This window comes from Aulonocara sp. 'chitande type north' Nkhata Bay, linkage group LG2 (assembly GCF_057382095.1).
Source record: "Aulonocara sp. 'chitande type north' Nkhata Bay isolate Kocher_YH1m ecotype deep benthic linkage group LG2, A_spYH_male_GT1.1, whole genome shotgun sequence".
In the NCBI taxonomy this organism is placed as follows: Eukaryota; Metazoa; Chordata; class Actinopteri; order Cichliformes; family Cichlidae; genus Aulonocara; species Aulonocara sp. 'chitande type north' Nkhata Bay.
In genome coordinates, this window is record NC_141345.1 from 2,499,266 (window position 1) to 2,514,032 (window position 14,767).

A 14,767-nucleotide genomic window follows, 5' to 3' on the forward strand; every position below is an offset into this window, starting at 1 on the left:
AAATTCTCAGTTCCAACTGAGCTGCCCCATTGAATGAGCATTTGTTCAATGGCACAATGACAACACCACCTGTTTGAAAGAGCACCAAAGCAGTCTTGACAGTCATGTCTCTAACATAACCGCTGATGCCGTGACATTTTTTCCACAGGTTGGGAGCACCTTGGCTCTTTGTTGTTCTTTTTTGACTTTTCAAATCCTCCTTATCCCATTTAAAGGTTGTAATTTTGCCTTCACCTGCATCCATCTGGTAATAATCATGAAGAAAAATAAGATAAACAAAGAAAACGAGATAAATGCAGTGTAACACTACAGAATGGATCGTTGTTATCTATCCATTTGAATTGCACTAGTCTGGTTTTATTTCAGAGTCCCTGGGCTCCTGCAGGCTCATTTATAGGCGCACTACTTTCTCCTTTTTCCGCCCCTTTTCACACACCTCATATGAAGCTCCGATACCAGACAGGTGAGCTGAAATAATATGAATCCAGCTGGAAACAACACATTATGCTGCTGTAAGTGTAACAATAGCTTCCGAACACCGAGCCAACTTCCTTCTGGTTCGTACACCGTGCATAGTAGCACCTCTCTGGCTGAAGTGAACATGAACGGAAGAAGGAAAGAAGCCGAAGCACATTCTCACCTGAGCCTTTCAGTCATGTCACATCACTAACCCACAGTTTGAAGTTCAGCTTTAAAAAAAAGAAACACCCAAAGAAAAACTGCTGCTGTAGCATTACCTCCAAGTGCTGCTGCTTCGCTTTTATCCTTGCTTCCTGCTGCTGATGTCCACAGCAAAGTCCAAGCACACCTACTTTTTTTTTTTCATGCAAATCTATTTCATTTAAATGTTTCACGGCAAACCGCGTCGTTATGTTCCAGGTCCAACCTGCAGGATAAACGAAATAATAACCCCCCCAAAAAAGGCTTTTGTTTATTCTTACTTTTGTTTTGTCTGCAGACAATAATCTGGGATAGATCTGCATGTAAACTGTGTCATTACCACGAGTTTATAATGTGAATATTTTACTTTGTACTGAGTTATGCTGATTCTGTAATATCCAAGCACAAGGTTGTGAGTTCCTTATTAACATTCTTACACTTCTTTTGATGGACAATTGTTTATTTCTTTAGTTCAAAGGACTAAGTGTGGCGTCTCTTTCTACTGCACACAAGCTAAAGACACAGCTCAACATCAAAGTATTTGCTAGGTTGTTAGCTTTTTCCCCCACTTATGACTGATCAACAATCCAGATACTGGATCACTTCATACCTTAAAAAAAAAAAAGATACTCAGACTTTAGTGACGATCTCTTTTATTAGTAGTCAAAAGAGGCTACAGTATGTTAGCATCACCAGCAGTGATATGTTTCCATGCTGCATTCAGATTAGAGCATCGCAGATGAATGTTTTAAGGACAGTTTGAGATTAGAAAAAGAGGAAAGGCCACAGATTGGTCGAGTCAGCTCCAATTTTACATGCCAGTCTAGTCAAAATGGCTGTTTCTCCTTTGTCACTGACTGAATGAAATGAAAACAGTTGATCCCAGATAACAGAAGCGCAGATTATATCTGCCAGTTCATGTTATATATGAATTGTACGGCTATCCAAGCAGAGTAAAGCCGAACCCTATGCCCTAAACATGAAACCCTCAAAGCAGTAATGTGAGTGTGCGAGTATAACATGGATCAAAATGGTATAAACAGGAACCTTAAAGCCAGAATAGGTTTTCTATTATTGTGGCCTAGGGTCTGTCTGATCTGTTGTGTTCCAGGCTCCCATCTAACAGAGGAGACAAGAGCGACCTGTCATATAATGGATTTACTTGATTTAGTCGAAATATAATACGTTTTTAAAAAGTGTAATAAGGCATATAGTGCATTGCGTTGACTTCTTGGGTGGCTGCTCCTCTCACTTGCTGGCTTTTCCTGTGAACTGTGAATAGTTCCCTAAGGTAAAGGCTGGAGAAACTGGGCTTAAGGATGGTGTGCATGGAGGAGTTAAAACGTGTAGCCCTCACACATTTAACACAAGCACAACTCAAAGGTTTGTGAGCATGGACGCTGGGATTGAGCCAAAGGTGTCATTTTTATGTGTACACTTCAAACTGAAAGTGCCAATGCTACAAAAGGAAAATCATTAAGGAGTGTAGAAACTATGCTGTAGAGCTCTGCAATGTAGAAATACTGACTGATTGGAAAGTTTGAGTGAGTTTTAGATGAAAGACAAGTTGAAAGCTAAAGTTTTCAGCGCCTACCACACATTTTCCATCAGAGAAACGCTACTGAAGTAAGGTCACTTTGAGTTTATGTGGTCCAAGAAAGCTTTGGCTTCACTAATGTGCCCTACAGCCAAACTCTTTCCAAAGTTTACCTCTTTGATCAAACAAAACTAAACAGGGTCACATTTAGGCACTAACAGGCTCCACAATCACACCTCTGCCTCTGAGACTGGGAGACCCTGATGCTGTGCTGCACGTGGCCTCCAGATGCCACTCTGCTGCTCTGAGCCCCACAGGCCTGTCTCCTCTCTCTTCGCCAAACGTAAAAATGCTGCAGGTAGAAATCTGCTCAGTCGTCTTCTTTCTCAGCCACTTTCCTAGCCTCGGTATCTGGCTTTCTGTCAGTGGAGTTGGATTCAGCTCCTCCTCCTGCAGCACGGTTGCGGCTTCTTGCACCTGGCTGGTACAGCTGAATAGCAGGCCGGTCCTGATACAGACAAAGAACAGGCTCAGAAACACAACTGGATGAAATCGTGTGATGATTTAAGACCTACGGGCAGTTACCTTATTCCGTAGCCGCTCTCTTTTCCCACCGTCCTCCTTCTTGTTGTCCTTAGCAGGCTTCTCTGGCTTCTCAGTGTGTGGGGAGTCTGGCATGTTTTCACCCTTCTTCTTCTCCAAGGGTTTATCTTTTTTAACCTCCTCCTCCCGCTTCTTGAAGGAGTTATCTCCATCCTGATGTTCCCTTCTTCTCCGACGTTCCTCATCCTGTCGCTTGAAGCGTTCCCTCTCTTTCTGCCGACGCTCCTTCTCGCGCTCTCGGTCTCTGTCTCGATCCGTGTCACGCTCCCTAAACTCCTTCCGCCCATCTTCGTCCCCTCTGTGGGAAAAGCACAAGCTTGACTGAACCTATAAGGGACCATTTTCATTATATGAAAGTAAGTATTGAGCCACCTCTTAATTAAAATCAAGTAGCAATCCATGTAGTCTGCCTTTACAAACATTTATTTAAAAAAAACAAACAAACAAACAAACAAACAAACAACACACATAACAACAACAGTCTTCCTGTGGAACTCCTACATTTTCCACAATCAACTGTAAGCAGTGCTATTGCAGAGTGGAAGTATTAAATAACCACATCAACTCAACCACAAAGAGAGATCAGGTGAAGTCAGAGAGAGCTGAGGCTAGTAGAGTGTCAACAATGTTTTGTTGGCTCAATACCCACAGAGCTCAAACCTCCTCTGGCATTAACATCATTCCGGTATTAAATATAATGGGGTCAACCTAAAATAGCTTGTTCACTTGAGGGTTGAAGGTTAATGTATTTGGACAATTAAAAGAAGAGTGATGAACTAACTTCCTTCCTCGATCCTCCTTGTGCTCGATGTTCTGACGTCTCTTATGATCAGAACCTCCCAAAGATCTGTCCTCTTTATTTGGCTTCTCTGGCTTCTTGGACTTCTCTTTTGGCTTCTCCGGGTTGCCTTCATCTCCTCTCTCTGGCTTCTTCAGGAGCTACAACAGAAAAAGTAAACACGCATCAAGTACTGAAAGTTGGACACAGTTTTGAGCTTATTCTTTCAACTACTGCACACACACACCTTTATCTTTGGCTCGTCTTTAGCTTGGTCTTTGTCCTTCTCCAGCGGTTTCTCGAGCTTCTTCATCTTCTCTGCCTCTTTGCGTTTCCTCCTCTCCTCCTCCCTCCACTTACGACGCTCCTCATCGCGCAGACGTTTGCGCTCGAGTTCCCTCCTCCTTCGCTCTTCTTTCTTCTCCTCCCTGAGTCTCTGAAGAACATTAAAACAAAATGTGTGAGGCCAGCCTTCAGCAATGTATACACATCTCGACCTGAACTTATTTACCTGTTTATTCTTCAGGAAGTCCAGCAGAGGAGTTGTTTTTTTAGCTTGAACAAAGGAAATGATAAAAATTATTCATTCTGCAGTGCGTTTGTTTGAAAACTATCAGTATTTGACTGCGAAACATACCAACGAGTTCCTTTGATTTAGCCTCAATCTCCTCCAACAGGATCTCAGGTGTAGACGTTAGCTTCTCGTCGTCCCCGTTGTAATATTCAAGGAACCTTTTGTAATCTGGATCTTAAAGTCAAATGAAACACAAATAAACACATTAATGATTATAGCAAGACTACTTTTTCTGTATCTTTATATGTGTTCCTAAATTGCACTTAAAGTGGACCTATAATGCTTTTCCTTATTTTCTGACATGCTGTTTTACAGTAGATGAATTGTATTTATCAAGGGGTGAATATATTTACCTTCGACAATTGTTCCACACTTTGCATCCTTTTTTTTACTTCTTTTCTTGGCAGTTTTTTGAAAAGGTGAAAACTCCACAATGGCAGGATACTCCTGACCTGTTCGTAAACATCATGTGGAAAAAGATGAAACTTCGGGTCCTTCCTACGGAAATCTTTAAATCAGTTTAGTAACTTCTTCCCTATATATATATATATAAGCTCCCAGGCCTCTGGTAGAGGACCCGAGCTTGAAGGATAAACCGCCCGTTACCTCTGCTGTCAATGAATACATATCCATCAAAGCGATCTCTGAAGAGGACTATATCCTCTTGGTTTCTGAAGTTGATATAAGCCCTTGCAAAGAGGTGAGGGTAAAGGCTGAAAGAGGAAAACACATGTGTCACACATATACGAGTATATTTATCTTTTGTTAACAGTGAGGGAATCTTTACAGATAAACTCACCTCGTGTCGTTAGAGAAGAACTCCAAATAGTCCACCTCTGGGAGCGGTTGCAGTTGCTCCTCCAGCTCCTCTTTGGTGAGACTTGGTGGTAGTCGTCTGATCACAATCTATTTTTTTTTTTTAATCATAGGTGAAGTTATTGTCCGGAGAACAAAGTTGGGGCTGATAAACAGATTTCTTAAGTTCACGCGCACTGTATCATTATACACGTGAAAGATGATAAAACACTACAACATAAAAATATTGCAATTTTATCAACCTGGCGGTTTATAGCAACATGAGCTAACGCAGCTAGCAAGTTTTACCTTTGTCATGGCCTCCTTCTTTTCCTTGGACTTCTCCGTCTTTTCTCCATCTTCACACTTTATCTCCACCCTTTTCTCCTTCGGTCGATTGTTTTCTTTGTCTTCCTTCATTGCGGCAAACTTTACTTAATCCGGGACTTGGGTCTCATCTCATTCAGCTGACTTGTTTACCTTTCAGCGAGTTAGCCTCTGCTAGTGAACGAAGTAACTAGAACTTCCTCACTGACGGTTAGCGCTGCGCTTCAGTATCAGCGCCGGAGTGGGGCGCTGCACATGAACTCAATTGTGCCTAGGCAATTAATTTAATAACTAAAATATATTTTGTGTTGTTTTATTTACATTCTTAATTAGTTTGTCCCTGAAAGGAATTATTCGGAAAGGTTAGTTAATGATGTTAGAAAGAAATAATGCTAGCATGAGCCAAAAAGAGCTTCCGCCTTTCAGATACACTTCAATTTAAAAGCTCACACGGTTGAGTTCGTGGGTTTTTTGTTTGTTTGTTTTAACAACGTCGTGTTTGGGGATTTCTAGACAAAAAAAACAAAAAACAAAAACAAAACAAACGAACGAACGAAAGGAAATTAAATAAATCAGGATTTTTTTTAAAAAGAGTGCATAATTAAAAATTTCGTGCTTTTAAGTCGATTTTTTTTGGGGCGGGGGGGAGACAGACTAACTCTAAACTAAAATTTTTGAGATAATAAAGAAATAGCGAAACGTTGACCTATAAATAGCTAAACAAACATTTGTACGTTTTTTTTTCCAATGACAAGTGTCCATAAAAAACAATTAACATATAATTTGAATTATTATAGAATTTTTACCACTATTTTTCCTCCCAACATATCCATGTCCGATCGGTTTCGTCTTTTGACAGTAAAAGGATAATTTAATCAAGTAATCATCGATTTAAATTTACGATCAAAATGAATTGTTGAATTGAAGTATTTTATCTTGAAATTCTTCAACAGGAAGTTATTGTCTTGTCCTGGAAGAGGAACGTAGGTCGTGCTGACGGTCGACATTTTGCTACTTTCTGGGATAAATAAACAGCGTTAGGTAGGTTTGGGGCAACTTTGTTGTCCTCGAAGTTGCTCTTTGTCCCCTGACAGTTAGACGCTGTAATCATGTGGTATGAAATTCTGCCCGGACTCGGCATCATGACCGTGTGTCTGATCATCCCCGGTGTCGCCACCGCGCAGATCCACAAGTTCACTAACGGAGGAAAGGTGAGGACGCAGGCGCTGCCAGCAGGTTCTCGTGTTGTGTACCAGACTGCTGGATTATAAAGAGTGTGTTTTTCCCCCGCAGGAGAAAAGGATTGCTCGGGTTCCGTGGCAGTGGTATCTCATGGACAGAGACAAGCGAGTGTCAGGAACCGGACGCTACTTTGACTCCAAGGTTAGCTTCCCTCTGCCCATAATAAGTAATGCTAATGAATAGCAAAGTGTGCAACTTACAGCCTTCCCCCGAGACTACAACTGCATATAAATATAAAAATCGCTTAAACTACCCGACAGTAGTGTGCACAGTTTCATAAAAAACAGTATGTGCAAATACGGTGCACTTTCAAAACCCTAGGTTTGTTTCAGTTAGTCGTTTCATGGAGGCACTCTTGGTAGCACAGGATCTGGGGTGCATCTATACATAGGTGCGTTTTCAAATGGCTATAACTTCATCACAGAAATAATTTTTATCCAATTGTCTCCTATAATGATACTTTAACCTAAACTATATAATTATGCAAACTGATCATCCCATATGCTCTCTGCTAAATAACCAGATGCCATACTATAGCCTCATATAGTACCACACGGTGGTCTTCTTTGTTCTCGGTCATCAGGTATCACCAAAATCCATCAACTTTGTAAAATACTGAGGATTTACAGGCAGCGATGGGGGTGTTAGTCATGTGTAGAGCATAAAAGGAGACTTAAAAAGTCCACAAAATGAGTTATTAGCTTAAATGAACACAATGGCTGCTCATGTATAACTACGTTTAATCCTTATTTGTTTCTCTTTTTCTCACCAGGGACTTGAGAACATCCACTGACGAGGAACCTGGAGAGACCCGGGAGAAGAAAGTTCTTTGTTGTACATTAAAAGATTATATTTAACATTCAGTTGTTTGTGTTTTTCAGTCTTTTAAGATGGGTGATTAAACTCTTCCACACACTGGGAATCTTGTGAGGCTTCTTATATTGATTTCTACCAGTAACAGAAGGAGGAGTGCAGTTACTATTATTTATTTATTTTTTTATATCTGCTTAAATGTTGACAGGTTTACTGGACTTGAGATGTATAACAGTACCTGCTGTTATCATTTAGCTGTAATACAATTCCTGCAGCATCACATTAACTGTAACTAACTTTATTGTTCTGAGTGGCTTCAACAAATAACTGTTAAACAAAACAAAAAGACGTGATCTTAATCCATACATTTTTTTCAATACAGTTCAATTATGTCTTTCAGTTTTTTACAAATATGTTTTTTAAAAAAAACTTCTATTACTGTCCTCGTGCTTACAAAAATGTTCATATAAACAAGCAATAATGAAACGCTGTGGGAAAAAATCCCCTGTAAGAAAAAAAATACAATAATTCTGTATTAGCAATTTTTAGAAATTGCACAAGTGAAAAACATCTTAGAAGTCACAAGACTTTCAACTCGTAAATAAATAAAGGTTTTAAAAAACAGATGAAGTAAATGTACATTGACCACTGATGTACTATAATGATGTTAAAGAAGCTGAAACAATTGCATTCGCTGTGGCATTGTTTTGATAAGCTTCTGCAATGTCACAAGATTTATTTCCATCCAGTTTTGCATTCATTTTTCACCAAGAACTTGCATTGATGATGGTAGATTGTGACTGCTGCGCTAACCCTTCTCCAGCACATCCCAAAGATTCTCAAGGAGGTTAAGGTTTGGAGTGGCCAATCCATGTGTGAAAATGATGTCTCATGCTCCCAGAACCACTAATTCACAATTCAAGCCAGATGAATCCCGGCATTGTCATCTTGGAATATCCCCGTGCCATCAGGGAAGAAAAAAACCATTGATGGAATATCCTGGTCATTCAGTATAGTCAGGTAGTCAGCTGACCTCATTCTTGGAGAACATACTGCTGCTGTATGACCAACCGAAGCAACCCCAGACCAAACACTGCCCCCACAGGCTTGTACAGTAGGCACTAGGCATGATGGGTGCATCACTTCATCTGCCTCTCTTCTCACCCTGACGCACCCATCACTCTGGAACAGGATAAATCTGGACTCATCAGACCATGTGACCTTCTTCCTTTGCTCCAGAGTCCAATCTTTATGCTCCCTCGCAAATTGAAACCCTTTTTTCCAGTTTGCCTGACTAGTGGCTTTCTTATGGCTACACAGCTGTTCAGTCCCAATCCCTTGAGTTCTCTTCGCATTGTGCGTGTGGAAATGCTATTAAACATAGCCCTGAGTTCTACTGTTGTTTTTCTTTGATTTGATTTCATCAAACGTTTAAACGTTTAAGTGATTTTTTTTTTGGCCCGGCAGTATATATCTGATACATATTTTGAAATGAAAAAGAAAATGCTTGGAACAAAGAAGCAGACTTTTGCTTTAGACTGTGGTCTTGGAGTGGCTGTAAAATTGATTTGGCTGTACTTTACAACACAGCTCAAACTTTTTTTTTAAGTACTGAAATTTTCACGTGGTTCCTTTCTGTTCTTAAGAAGCTATTTGCTCAGATATTTGCTCAAAAATACTGGCAAATGTTTATTTTAAATATTCAGAGTTTGAAGGTAACATTGTTGCCAAGCTTTCTTAAATATGCTACAATTAACTCTTCACAAAAAAAAAAGATCAGTTACTTAGTTTTAAAAGAAAAAGGCCTTATTTAAGTGGTTCACTCAGTCTGAGGACCTCCTGCACTTTAAAAAACAATAATACTACAAACTGCTCTTTTTTTCCTAAATCGTTTTCTACTCTTGATGCATTTATCACTTATAGTAGAACTCCCGGCAAAAACAGAAAGAAATATTAAAATGGCAACAAGATATGATAGTGAAAATTTATTTAACATTCTTGTTGGGAGCATTTGAAAAGATTTACAAGAGATGGATAGAAAAGGGAAGGAGAATACAACTGAAAACTTCTCAGACACAATTTTTACAGTTAAAACACTTCTGCACTGTACACTCAGTTCAAACTGAGAGGAAAAAAAAAGCTTTACACCTCAGGTCACCAAACAAAGAGTAAAGGTTCCAATAACAGGAGACAAACTGGTCGTTCACTTCTCCTCCTTGCCTTTGGTTTTCCTGTACACCATCTCCCTGAAGCTCGACAGGATCTTGCTCTCTCTCTTTCTCCTCTCCTCCTGGTTGAACGATGCCAGGGCTCGCTTTTCGTCTGCGCTGTAGATCTGGTTTTCCTTTCTCAGACGCACGGCCTCCATACGACGATGTCTGCGGGGCGAAAAATTTGTCAGTATTACAGGAAGAAAAGCTGAACACGCTTCTGGATCTGCTCAACTCAACCCAGCCTAGAGCACAAGCTAAAGCAAATGTTACAATGTGCAGAGATTAGTAAAGAAATTAAACAACATTTAAAGCAATCAGCTCTTTTTCCCCTCGGGGAAAAACAAGTATGTTTCTGTAAAAGATAAGATCTAATGCAGATCGTGGAATATCTGTTGATAGAAAAACCTGATCGTTCAGTATATTCAGGCAGTCAGCTGACCTAATTTTTCATGAAAAATGTCCATTTTCTAAACATTACGTACCTGCTGCCACTCATGACGTAACCAGACTTCTCGAAGTTTGCGATCTCATCGCTGGTGAGACCGATCTCTCCTCTTCTTGGGATACGTTTGCCAGCTTTCACGTACTCTGCCATGGCAGCACCTTCACCTGGCAACAGGGCGTGACCGAAACTGGAGGAAGGAGGAAAAAAAAAGAAAAAGAAGCTTTTATCAAAAATTCTGCCAAATGATTTAGACAAGTTGTGTGGTGGAAATGTTTAACAGAGTCTGTCTTATTTTGTCACATCTGATAAACTGAATCACGGTGATTTCTATTTTTTTTATAGCCTAAATAAAACTGAAAGACCCAATCAATTATCAGCAATCTTCAATAAAGTCAACTCTACTATCACTTTTTTAAAAAAAATCCCAGTCTTCAAGCTCACCGTTTAGCAAGCAAGTTTGAAAATACGTAACCTCTGTTATTTTTTCTGTTTTCAGACATTTAATCAGTTTTCTGTACTGTGCTGTACAGGTACACTCCACTGTAAACAGCAGTTGTGTTTGGGAATTCAACACAAACTACATTAGGGTTAGATGCTTTTCTCTTTAAGTTTGTTAATGCAGGAATTAACCCCGAACAGTGACTCACTCCAAAGGTCGATCGTTCTGAGACATGTGAGTGAGAGGAGCTTCGGGGCCGACCACATGCTCATCCATGGAGGTTTTCTCCACCCACATCACCCCATTGGGATCTTCCTCCTCTTCGTCCTCTGAGGCCTCGCTGCTGGAGTCGCTGCTGGACTCCTTCCGGCTTTTCTTCGCCTTCTTCTTCTTGGACTTCTTAGACCTGACGGGAAACAGGATGCTTGGTTAGTCAAATGGGCTGTTACCACGTCAACAGAGCTGATGCACAGCTTCGTATCAGAACTTACTTTTTGCTCTTCTTTTTCTTTTTCTTCTTCTTTATTTCTTCCTCTGAAACACAAAAACAAGACAGTTAAACTGATGAATCTGATTAGAGAAAAAACAAAACAAAAAAAGGGTGCTTTTCGTTCATCTTACCATCCGAATCTGATTCAAGCTCACTGTCCTCTGAGTGCTTTTTGTTCTTTCTCTTCTTGGACTTCTTCTTCTTTTTCTTTTTCTTCTTCTTCTCTTCTGATAATAACAGACAGAATGGGTTTGTTATAAATTCACAGAAAATGTTGGATTGCTGTAATTTATGTGTGTCCACACTCTGTGTACCTTCTGTGCTTGATTCTGAACTGCTGTTTTTCTCGTCTTCTTCAACTGGTGTGAACTCATCGGAGCTGATGGAGGTGAAAAAAAATACAGAAAAGAATTTTTGATACCTGAAAATAAGACAGAACAACGCCTGATGTCTCTGCCAGGGCGCCAACAGGTATGACACATCAAGACCTTTTAAATAACTGCTTAAATAAAATTTAACAGGAAAAGTAAGATTTAAAAGGTGGAAAATTGGTTAAAACAAAGTCATTGCGAAACAGAAACTCTTACGGTGATGAGACTAAAAACATCTAAGACCAAGACACACAGAATTTAAGACAGTTTTAATTAAAAAAAATCTTTTACAAATAAATGCAGTTTTAAAGACATGTGTCTCCACAAACCCAACACAAAATTAACAGTATGTTCCTCACTTACTCTGGCTCTTTCACTCTGGGTGAATATCCCCAAACTTCAGGACAACCCAGCTCACCGATCCTCTCCCTCTCCTGCAGGCGCCTAAAACACAAGTTTGCAAAAACGTGTTTTTAACTGAAATGTCAAACTACACTTAGATTAGCAGCAAATCAAAAGAGGACGGCTTCCATCCGTTTGGTTTTTGGTAACAGATGCATTGACGAGCCCTCCACCTCCAGAGGACTGTTCATCTGAAGTGGTGGCACGTCATAAAATGCACCAATAGGCTCGTGTACCTGAGGACTGATTTGTATTATGGGAATTGCAGGGTTCAGGCTTTGATAGCTTTTCACAGTGATGTTAGACTTTTCATACCTGGCGATAAAAGCCTCTTGTCTCTGCCGCTGAGCGTCGTCCCTCTGCTGCTCGTAGTAATAATCATCTTTGAGGCCGCCGTGTTTTCCCGGAGGCTCGGACCAGTGGTTGCTGTGGTTGTGGCTGCTGTTGTTGTTGTTGTTATGGCGCTCTCTGGATCGGGACCTTGATCTTGATCTGGATCTGGACCTGGAGCGGCTACGATGAGGACTTCCTATGCGGATCCGTCTAATGTTTCTGGCCTCTTTGAATCGACGCTCCCGTTCCTCTCGCTCCCTCTCACGGTTGCGTGGCTTAGGAAGTTTGGGTCCGAAGCTGTCCGGAGACAAGCTACGGTCGCGGCTGTCGCTGCGATGGCGACTGCCGCTGCGATGGCGACTGCGGGAGCGGGTCCGAGGTCTACGGGCCCGAGGACTGCGTGGCTCCCCGCCGCCGTCAGAACTCGATCGATCCGACAGAGGCATGCCCTCTGACCGTGAGAGACTCACTACAGGACGGGGTAAAAAGTAATTAAGTAATTAGTATCTAAGTAATCAGTATCTAAGAGGAGATTTAAAAGATGTCGCACACAGTTTATCTTCTTCTCCCTACGCAGAAAGCGTTTAATAACAGGAAGTACTGGTTGGTCCGTCCCAAAAAAGAATCCGACGTCAGATGTCATAGAGAACAGTTCCCAACATATTGATATAACACAATTTTCTTGCATTAAAATAATGTAAAAAAGAAAAAATCCTCAAAACTTGCATAATTACTAGCAATATGTATGGAATAAGTCCCAGTAAAACCAGTCAGATTAATTTAGGATATTTATCTATGTTTCTTTGGCTTATACTTTCTTTAAGTTTTTTTTGAATAGTTTTATAGGGAAATATTCCTGCATGTATACTTGTAGACAGTTTATGTGCATGTCAGTATTTTCAGATGACAAAACTGAGAAGGAAAGCATAACTAATTTAATTTGTGTATACTGTGTACTCTTGATAAATATGTATTGTGAAAAACGAAATACGGTATGAATTATACTGAAGTGTATAATATAATCACTATGTAAAGAAAAAAAATAGGCTGTTCTTAATTTTTTTTATTCTAAATTCATAGCAACAGTAACAACTATAAAAAATATATAATTTCTTAGGTGGTTTTGATATCTTTTTTATTTTTTTCCAAATGTTAAGCTGGAGTTTACTTTTTATTACTTTCTGTTTTAGCTTTAGATTAATTAATCACTAATATGAGGGGAGATTTGTCAGGGGCAGATTTAATCATTTTAGAGTAGGCATTACAATTTAAACATTTAACCAAAGAATAAAAATAGAAATTTCCAAAATGTTTGAAAATTTTTCTTTGTACATTTTTTTTTTAAATTCAGTAATAATTCTGTTTTAGTTAGCCTATTTTTCACAGGTAAACATGGGATGAATAAACAAAAAATCATTAATTTTATATCAGGTCAAAAAAAAAAATATTGATTTATTTTATTTTGCATTTACAAGGTCGGGCGGGGGGTGGGACGCGGGGTGGTCCGAGAGTTTTGTGGCTGTGAAAAACTGTGAAAAACCCAACTTCCGGTTTTTCGCAACGCGCTCACGCGCCACCGGAACTACCGAGGTTTAACCGACCAACACACGGTCGTGTCTCCTACTGTATGGCAAGCCATTAGTGCCAAAATTCGCCACTTTCCTAACCCGTTTGGTTAAGAAATGGCGTAAAAAACGCCGTTTAATTATTCAAAACGCCGAAAAAAACGGCGTTCTGTTCCGACAAACGCCGCTTTTTCCGCCGCTCGGATGGCGCCCTGAACGCACCATCCGAGTGACGTAAAAAGCGGCGTTCAAAGACAGACGGAAACGCCGTTTTTTACGCTACTCGGCACAAAACGCCGTTTTTATGCATCTTTGAACGGCGTTTTTTACGGCGTTCTCTGCCAGCTGTAACGGCGTTTAAAACGGCGTTTTATTGAAATTATGCAGGGCACTCCCCATGGTTCCCTCATCCAATTACTTTCAACTCATTTCACCCAATCAAAGAAGAGGAAGTGCAGACCACACTAATGCATCACCGATTCACCTTGCTGCTAAGTGATTGCCTATTCAGTACCAGTGCTTGTCACAGTATTCACTTGTATTATAATCCCACTATGCATTTTGATGTGTTTAAGGCATGATCGAGCAAACAAACGACAGAATACTTTTTCTGAAACCTTAACTGTGTTACCTGTTATGGCAGCTAACAGGTAATGAGCAGAGCTAGCTCTGCTCATTTCTGAGCTTCTTTCTTATTTTCCTCTTTACTTCTCTTAACCTTTAACTTATGTTTTAGCAATCAGATCCTGCCATCTTGCATTACCGCTTCGTGCTAGTTATGTTGACTTTTCTCTTCTTTTGTCTCCACTTTTTTCACCCGTGTTTGGACACTCGGCGCATGGCTCCTTTGTTTACATTAGGGATCAGCTGTTAGCGCTGCGCCCTGCAGCTGCGCTACCGGCAGACAGACCCTACATCCCCAGTGAGGGAAGAAACGGGGGTGATGTCTCCCGAGGACACCTCACACACCATCTCTCCTTCCTGTAATCACTTTAAATGTGAGATCGCTCCCTGATATGATTGAGGAGCTAATGACGCTAACCCGGTCACAGTGGCAGTATCCCGGCACTGCCCGGTACTCCCTCTGTGAGTAGGCTGCCCGGCTTCCAGCTGCTGCGGGCGGACAAGACGAGAGACAGCGGTGAGAGGAAAGGAGGGGGGCTGGCAGTGTTTGTTAAAG

At 40.6% G+C, this 14,767-nt stretch overlaps 3 protein-coding genes across 3 annotated transcripts; 1 reads left to right on the forward strand and 2 right to left on the reverse strand.

The window, feature by feature from the left end:
- Window positions 1-1,296: 1,296 nt before the first annotated feature.
- On the reverse strand, window positions 1,297-5,711 carry upf3b (UPF3B regulator of nonsense mediated mRNA decay). Its single transcript, XM_086301469.1, has 10 exons — window positions 5,257-5,711; window positions 4,952-5,058; window positions 4,759-4,865; window positions 4,506-4,604; window positions 4,216-4,326; window positions 4,090-4,133; window positions 3,826-4,014; window positions 3,582-3,739; window positions 2,783-3,098; window positions 1,297-2,705 (listed from the first exon to the last, which is right to left on the reverse strand). The coding sequence occupies exons 1-10, from the start codon at window positions 5,365-5,367 to the stop codon at window positions 2,568-2,570; spliced, it is 1,380 nt and encodes a 459-aa protein (XP_086157595.1). The 5' UTR covers window positions 5,368-5,711; the 3' UTR covers window positions 1,297-2,567.
- Window positions 5,712-6,231: 520 nt separating this feature from the next.
- ndufa1 (NADH:ubiquinone oxidoreductase subunit A1) lies at window positions 6,232-7,438 on the forward strand. Its single transcript, XM_086301493.1, has 3 exons — window positions 6,232-6,485; window positions 6,568-6,657; window positions 7,289-7,438. The coding sequence occupies exons 1-3, from the start codon at window positions 6,384-6,386 to the stop codon at window positions 7,307-7,309; spliced, it is 213 nt and encodes a 70-aa protein (XP_086157619.1). The 5' UTR covers window positions 6,232-6,383; the 3' UTR covers window positions 7,310-7,438.
- Window positions 7,439-9,286: 1,848 nt separating this feature from the next.
- nkap (NFKB activating protein) lies at window positions 9,287-12,652 on the reverse strand. Its single transcript, XM_086301479.1, has 8 exons — window positions 12,005-12,652; window positions 11,651-11,731; window positions 11,231-11,295; window positions 11,048-11,143; window positions 10,918-10,960; window positions 10,635-10,832; window positions 10,025-10,174; window positions 9,287-9,707 (listed from the first exon to the last, which is right to left on the reverse strand). Exons 1-8 carry the CDS (start codon window positions 12,466-12,468, stop codon window positions 9,533-9,535), a joined length of 1,272 nt encoding a protein of 423 aa, XP_086157605.1. The 5' UTR covers window positions 12,469-12,652; the 3' UTR covers window positions 9,287-9,532.
- Window positions 12,653-14,767: the final 2,115 nt, after the last annotated feature.

Coding starts and splice junctions, on each gene's coding strand:
- upf3b (XM_086301469.1), bottom strand. CDS start 5,367: ATGAAGGAAGACAAAGAAAACAATCGACCGAAGGAGAAAAGGGTGGAG. Junction 4,866..4,951: donor TTCTTCTCTAACGACACGAG/GTGAGTTTATCT, acceptor TTCCTCTTTCAG/CCTTTACCCTCACCTCTTTG. Junction 4,134..4,215: donor TAAATCAAAGGAACTCGTTG/GTATGTTTCGCA, acceptor CCTTTGTTCAAG/CTAAAAAAACAACTCCTCTG.
- ndufa1 (XM_086301493.1), top strand. CDS start 6,384: ATGTGGTATGAAATTCTGCCCGGACTCGGCATCATGACCGTGTGTCTG. Junction 6,486..6,567: donor AGTTCACTAACGGAGGAAAG/GTGAGGACGCAG, acceptor TTTCCCCCGCAG/GAGAAAAGGATTGCTCGGGT. Junction 6,658..7,288: donor GACGCTACTTTGACTCCAAG/GTTAGCTTCCCT, acceptor TTTTCTCACCAG/GGACTTGAGAACATCCACTG.
- nkap (XM_086301479.1), bottom strand. CDS start 12,468: ATGCCTCTGTCGGATCGATCGAGTTCTGACGGCGGCGGGGAGCCACGC. Junction 11,732..12,004: donor CAAGAGGCTTTTATCGCCAG/GTATGAAAAGTC, acceptor CTTGTGTTTTAG/GCGCCTGCAGGAGAGGGAGA. Junction 10,833..10,917: donor AAGAAAAAGAAGAGCAAAAA/GTAAGTTCTGAT, acceptor GTTTCCCGTCAG/GTCTAAGAAGTCCAAGAAGA.